General features: G+C 30.6%; 1 protein-coding gene and 1 long non-coding RNA gene across 10 annotated transcripts; one reads left to right on the forward strand and one right to left on the reverse strand.

The window, feature by feature from the left end:
• On the reverse strand, positions 288 to 7238 carry LOC107624961. Of its 9 annotated transcripts, none has more exons than XR_002357085.1 (12): positions 6827 to 7238; positions 6577 to 6705; positions 6273 to 6313; positions 6008 to 6105; positions 5716 to 5832; positions 5446 to 5606; positions 4907 to 5078; positions 4720 to 4788; positions 4326 to 4367; positions 4078 to 4235; positions 3467 to 3516; positions 288 to 622 (listed from the first exon to the last, which is right to left on the reverse strand). It is a non-coding gene; the product is annotated as an uncharacterized LOC107624961 (long non-coding RNA). The 9 variants fall into 9 exon arrangements; XR_002357090.1 differs by lacking the exon at positions 3467 to 3516 and having other exon boundaries at positions 5446 to 5514; positions 5601 to 5606; positions 6827 to 7236; XR_002357089.1 differs by lacking the exon at positions 3467 to 3516 and having other exon boundaries at positions 5446 to 5514; positions 5601 to 5638; positions 6827 to 7236.
• On the forward strand, positions 5075 to 5600 carry LOC110268708 (transcription factor MYB124-like). Its single transcript, XM_021115445.1, has 2 exons — positions 5075 to 5246; positions 5312 to 5600. Exons 1-2 carry the CDS (start codon positions 5200 to 5202, stop codon positions 5571 to 5573), a joined length of 309 nt encoding a protein of 102 aa, XP_020971104.1. The 5' UTR covers positions 5075 to 5199; the 3' UTR covers positions 5574 to 5600.

Consider the following 7705-nt stretch of genomic DNA (forward strand, 5'->3'; position numbering starts at 1 on the left):
TAAAAGAGAAGTCCACTACATATTCATATTCTTTTGTGGTTGAGTGGAGACCACAAAATAACAAACACAATTCAAATTGACCGATTAATATTGTTAAGATTGTTCGACCGTGTTCGGCACCCAAAATTATTTAGAGCTATGTCTACATATATAATTCATGGACCATTTGCTCAAAATCTCCCTACATGAAAATGGGTACTAAACTAAATATTATCTTAAAACATTCAATAACACCACAGCTATTAATGATAGTGGATACCTATCATGTAGAAGATAAGACACAAAAGTAGTCACTGAAAGGAAGAGATTCCATATGGATAATAGGAATGTAATTTCTTACAATGCATATCTACTAATGTCTTATCAAGCGCATGTTAGGGATTAGTACTACAACAAGTCAAATACTATTAAATATTTGTTCAAGTATATGAATAAAGGTTCAGACAAGGTGGCACTTGAGGTTTCAAAAGAAACTTTCCGTAGAGAGGATGCTCAAGTTATTATGAGGTCAAACAATTTTTTAATTGCGGGTATTTGTCTGCACGTGAGGTTGTGTGGAGAACTTTGACATATGATATTCATCGGAGATGGCCTTCAGTGATGAGATTAACCTTTCATTTGTCTGAAAAGAAAAATATCATCTTTAAAGACAATGACAATCTTAAAAAAATCATGGAATAAGAGAAAGAAACAGATACGATGTTCTTAGAATGGATGGAGGTCAACAAAGAATTTAAAGCAAGTCAAACTTTAACGTATGTTGATTTTCCAAATCAATTTGTTTATGATAGAAAAGAAAGGGAATGACATTCACGCAAGAGAGGGTATTCTATTGTGAGGTTAAACTATGTTCTACCGGGTATAGGTGATATCTATTATATGAGAATTTTGTTAACTGTTCAGAAAGGTTGCACAATATATGAGTCTATTATAACAGTTAATAGGATTAGATATCATAACTTCTAAGATGCTTTTTTTTTATTGGGACTACTGTATGATGATAGAAAATTTATTACAGCTATTAATGAGGTTTGGTCACCAATTGAGAAAACTATTTGTGATGTTATTGATATCTAATAGTGTTAGCAAACTAAATTGTATTTAGAATGTAACTTGGACATTATTAACTGACGGGATACTATATAAGAGGAGAAAAATATTGAAAAACTAAGGTATTTCATTGTGGTAATTAAATCATTATTACATGTAAGACTTTACTTGCCAAAATCAGTATTCACCTATGGACAGCTTTACGTTGCTTTGTCAAAAGTTAAGAGTCGCAATGGCTTGAACATTCTAATTCTAGGCTAAGATAGCAATCTAAAGTCATTAACAACAAATGTCATGTTCAAAGAAGTTTTTAATAATATTTAGGTAGAAAAATAGTATTTTCGTTTTAGTAACATGTGTTATGATTTATACTTTTGTACGAATATTTGTCATAAATTTAACTAATTTATCTATTACTATACTTTTAGACTTAAAATAAAATGTGTAACATAGAGAACAACATCGTATGGCAATTGTTTATCTAATGATGTTCGTAAAATATTTTATTGTCGATCAACTTTTGTTAGTTTTTTGGTATAAAGTTTAGTGCAAAATTGATATGCTATCAATACAGTTATATATATTCTTATCTTTTTAGGTCTCTTTTCTTATTGTTCAAGAATATAATAAATTTTAAACAGATTTATTTGTATTTTATTCAAATACAGTATTCACCTATGGACAGCTTTACGTTGCTTTGTCAAGAGTTAAGAGTCGCAATGGCTTGAACATTCTGATTCTAGGCTAAGATAGCAATCCAAAGTCATCAACAACAAATGTCATGTTCAAATAGTTTTTAATAATATTTAGGTAAGAAAAATAGTATTTTCGTTTTAGTAACATGTTATGATTTATACTTTTGTACGAATATTTGTCATAAATTTAACTAATTTATCTATTACTATACTTTTAGACTTAAAATAAAATGTGTAACATAGAGAACAACATCGTATGGCAATTGTTTATCTAATGATGTTCGTAAAATATTTTATTGTCGATCAACTTTTGTTAGTTTTTTGGTATAAAGTTTAGTGTAAAATTGATACTACCAATACAGTTATATATATTCTTATCTTTTTCGGTCTCTTTTCTTATCGTTCAAGAATATTATAAATTTTAAATTGTTTTATTTGTATTTTATTTTAAGTAAATATAAAATAACATATTTAATACACTTATTATATAATAACGATGATAGTATTATACTAAAGTTAAAAAATTTATGATTATAAAATACTATTTTTAATTTATCATATCAAATTAAAATATAAGTCCGTGCATCGCACGAATCTAACACTAATTTACAAAATTTATGATTGGAGTTTTATATTAATGAAAAATATGTAATTAAATTTTTAATAATTATTTTTCTTAAAAAATTAGAAAATAGGAATGTTTATTTTAAAAATATTTTATAATGCATTTTATGAGGACTTAAAAATAATTATAATTGGCGAGTATATAAATTACAAAAAATTATAAAGAATAATTTTGGTTTCTCTAATATTAAAATTCTAATTTCATCATTGTATATATAATGGGTGAGTACGAATGAAATATTTTTTTTCCATTGACTACTTATATAGTTTTATTCGTGTTAGGCATCAGAACTGTGATTTTTCCTATAAAATATACTCCTCGTTCCTGTCATAAACTATTCTCATTGAACAGAAAACATTCACCTCCTCTTGCAAATCCCAGTTTTTGTCTCGTATTCACTATTTGTATTTTCTATGTATTAGTTAGTATAACTTTAAAAATTAACCATATTAAGTATATATTAAAATCAGTCATTAAAATTAATTATTAGTATAAAATATATGTTAAAATATAAATATATATAAAAAATAAAATAAACTAAATATGTATTTATATACCAATATATTAGTGACTGATTTTACTTATTTTAGTGACTGATTTTAATGTTCAAATAATATTTTTAAAAAATTTAACATATTTTGATGATATTCTCCTGTTATTACGTTATATATACATGAGTATTCAATTATTTTTTTTAATCATATGAAAAATTAGTAAGCACTTTTTTTTAATAAAATAAATCTTATATATTAGAAAACTAACAAGAGTTCATGCTCACATGAAATTTTCTCTCTTTTTTTTTAAATAATTTTTTTTATTTCTGCAGTCAAGTTAGAGAATATATTTATTAGATTTCGAATTCTATGTTAAGTTTTGTAAATGTTAGTTTTTTTTATTTCCAACCCAGTTTTTCTTTTTTATTTCTGATTTGTTGGACAAAACGGAAACCCAAGTGCCCAAAGGAAAGAAACAGCTATGGCTTCCGCATCTCTCTTCTTCTTTCTTCCGTTGAGTAATGTTTGCATTTTTATTTAAACCTTGTTCGTTTCATAGTCTGCATTTCTAACAATTTTTCTTTAAGTTCAACCGACAATACCTTCTTCTTCTCTGGATATACTTCAAAACTCCAATCGTCGCTGCTGTGCTCTTTAATAGAAATTGCCAAATTTCAAAATAAAATAAATATAAAACGAGCAAATGGATATTGCAACCAAAACATATGCATGAAATTCTCACAACCAACAAGAATGCCAATGGAGGCAAGTGGCATACCAGTATCACTAACCTCCAGATGCAAGTGTCATCTAATCTTTTCAGTTTTCATAGCTTTAATATAGAATTTCTAAAAACAAAGTACAAAAATAAATCAAATGGATGAAAAATGTAAAACATAATCATATGTGAATTGATTAGCCCATAAGACGGAAAATATCATAATTTAATCTTTAATTTTGTGAAATCAATTTAAAAAGAAAAATAAACCATTGGCAACATGGTCAACCAAATGCATGAAAAAAATTTATCCATAAGCACCTAATAGAATAACTAACTCATGGACTAGTCTTCTAAATAGAGGGATAAAATTTAAGTTTAATCCCATTAAAGAGTATCTGATTTCTCCTCCATGACCCCACAACGTAAGAATTCAAAAAAAAAATAAAAAAGAATCTGCAAAAATTTATATAGAAGGAAAATAGACTAACAAACCTCTGTGACAGCTTGTTTTCAGTTCTAAGATTTGTACTATCAGTATGGCCATTCCCAATTGACATCGCAAGCCCCTCAAACCCTTTCAGTTTCTTCATCAAACCCCGATTAGAATTTGCAGATTTTGGTGGCATCTCCATACTTAGAGGTGTCCCAGTCTTCAGCATTGCATCAATAGAAATGAAACAAAAATTAATATCATTCTATGCCTAAATTAGGAACTGATCTCAGAAAACATCATAGCTTACAGCAGGTGAAGATGGAACTCCTTGTCCGTGTGGATATGGCCCCTATGTTTTAGAAATATATAATTCACAAGAACATAAGACATAATTCCAACCAATAAAGCCTAAATAATTACAACACCAAAAAAAAGCATATATAATTAAGCACTGAAAAGCTTTTATGATAATAAAATAAATAAATATAAATATTTGAATTATCTAGGTACACAAACAGGATCAAAGAAAACACATTTGACATTTCAGTATATTAGTTTCTCTTATCCTATTGTGAACTATTGATTGATATCATTACAGTAGAAGCCAAACATTCATGGGCAATGAACAAAACAAGCTCCAATTTTTTATAAACCATGAAATAAATTGCATGAAAGTAGCTAGACTTACAATAGGAACTTACAATAGGAATGGCAGGATGAGTATAAACCCCTCTAGGTGAATAAAGTGCTGCATAAGGTGGCATCATAGGCTGAAAGAAATAGAAAAAGTTGGCAAGTTAGATTTGGCAAGTAGTCAGCGAAACACCAATGAAACCAAACCTTGAGTTCAATTTGAAGAAGAAAACTTGTGAAAAAACAAAACGGTACCTCTAACTTGTCAGCGAAATACAAGATCTCACACAGCTAGTTCCAATTCCAAGCACTTTCAAGTGCCACAATTAGAAAGAAGTGGAAAATGGGGCATGCAGCAGCCCCTGTGAATCTTTCGAAGATGTTTCATCCTTGGAATTTTTCTTCTCTGCTGCAGCAGCCTTGCCATCTAATAAAATATTCACCCGTGTTAAACTAACGCAATTTAAGATCCAAGAACTTAAGACAGTTATTTAACATTGTAAGTACAAAAGCAATTGAATGGTTTAAAGCTTGCTGATCTTAAAAATATGGTTGAAGACTTGAGTAGTAATGAGGGAGGCCAGCCATGTTGGAGGTACTTTAAAATATAATTTCCTGTATGCTTAACAAGAAGACTAATATTTTTTTAATATGATTCAGGCAAATGGATCTGTATGAAGACTCTCCAGCCAGTTCTGAATACAGTACAGGATCAACTATCCTCCCTCTCTCAGCTGGTGACATTATGGAACACTCTTCACACCGAGATATAGAAACTGAAATGAAGAACATACCATTTAGGACATTGCCATATTCTAAAAAGGCTTCAGCTAATTTCTCTTTCGTGGTAGAAAATGCTAAACCTGCACCAAGATTTTCATTCAGTTCATCTCACGGGCAACAGCAAAACAAGAGAATTTAAATTTCGGGGCAAAGGCAAAAAGTGCACCTTCTCCTGTACATATGCATTGCAATTAATTAATTAATCTGCATTCATTGCATCACCAGTTACTAATAATATAATCTATTCTAAGCTGCTCATTACTCATAACTAATATACTAACGTTGTTCATGTTGAGAACAGTAAGAAGCTGGTTTTTGTATTCCACTCCCTCACACCTGTGAATGGGTGAGGTTAAGCCATGGTGGTTTGTTTGATCCCTCTTTAGTGTGTTTATGACCTAAATCACCAATCATAACAAGAACAGGAAGGAACAAGAACATGCATGCAAATTCCAGATAAAAAATCTCAGCAATTCAGATATATAGTTCATAAACGAATTTATTCTATATCACAATCATAGAAATTGTTATGTTTCAGATTTCACAAATTACAGGAATATACAAAATTCATACCTTAGAATTTAGAAACTCAGTTCTCTGCAGCAGCAACAGGGAAGGGACAAGGCTAGGGTTAAGGATAATGAAATCAGTTCAGTCATTAAATCAAACACCTATTTCAAAAAGCAGTTCAGTCATTAGATCAAACACCTCGTCTGCACAAACACAACATTGAGCACATATATCTATCTAATTATCCACTGAGACTAATTAACAAACAGGCCTGAAAAACAGCACATTACTGCATATGAAAATCATGTAAATATTTTAAAGCTCATACCTTCCAAGAAGAACCTCTGAATTTACAGCACCTAGAGCAAGCTGAAACAAAGAACACAGTTTATTAACATCAACTGATATTTGCCAAAGTAATCAGATTTATGAGATGGTTTACGATATTGATAGGGCACAAAATTATTGCTGTTAATCTCATTCTAATCAGTCACAGAGTAATTTCAATCTATGTACTTAGCAGATTGCATTTCATGAACTGGTATTTATAGTTCCTTCAAATGTAAAATTCAAACAACAAATCTTCCAATTTCTTTTTCCAATTTAAGACTATGGTAATCTCTCCATCTTACCTCAGAAGCAAAACTCCAGAAGGCACAATACATTATCTTCAACGCAAAACTTTTAGCCATAACAATTAATGGAGCTACTTCCAAAACCAAATTCGAACCTTGAAGAAGATTCAAGAACAAAAATCTAAACTATAAAACAAAAGTGGAACAGATCGAGTTTTAGATGCAATAATAACATATGAACATTTGAATTCAACAAAAAAATATAGCTTAATAGCAATTCCAGAATCTAAAATAAATAAAGAGGTACATGTAGGTTTCAGATCTGGTGACACGATGACTCAAAGAGGCTGTGAACGGTGAGGATGGATGGCGCGAGACAGAGAGAGACATAAGCTGAGAGGCGGCAGAGGGAGCTCGTGCAACGCGAGCAGCAGAGGAGGGAGCTCATGCGAGCGAGCGGCGGCGGAGGGAGCTCGTGCAAGCGAGCAGTGACAGAAGGAGCTCGTGCGACGCGTGTGGCGACAAAGCAGAAACGACGGAGAAGTCACACTTGCCCTATTTTCAACTCGAATCAAAGAGAGAGGAGAAGAGCAAGCTTAAAGGAAGGATAGGAGAAGATGAACGGTGATTTGTGTTGAATGAAGTTTCATCATGGTGTGTTCATCAGAGTTTAACTTATTTTAAATTAGCGAGGGATTTATTAGATGTTACAGAGGGATTTTGTTATTGGTGATAGTTTCAAATTTCAATTTCAATTTTATCGACAAAGTTACCGAGGGATGTTAAAATCTGTCGGTAAATTTTGTGAAAATATTTTTATCTTTTACCGACGAAAAATTTGTCGAAAATTCGTCGGTATTTTCGACAGTAAAATTTTGTCAAAAAAATCCGTCTGTAATCTGCTATTTTCTAGTAGTGTAAATTATAAACAACATTGTCAGTTCCAGTTTTAGTAATATTAGTGACTTCAACAAGTGTAGAAGATAATAAGACAGATACAATATTGGTATTAGTGGGAGCTTTATAGAAAAAAAATTGAAATCAAATAAAATCAATTCAAGAAATAATATGCGAAGAACATGAAAAGAATCGGGCCAAGTTAATAATAATAATTTTAGAAATATTTTCTTTGGCTCCATTATATCTATAAATAGAAAGTTACTTCTTCCACTAATACGGAGAAACA

The sequence above is a fragment of the Arachis ipaensis genome, chromosome B02, assembly GCF_000816755.2.
Source record: "Arachis ipaensis cultivar K30076 chromosome B02, Araip1.1, whole genome shotgun sequence".
NCBI classification, from domain to species: domain Eukaryota; kingdom Viridiplantae; phylum Streptophyta; class Magnoliopsida; order Fabales; family Fabaceae; genus Arachis; species Arachis ipaensis.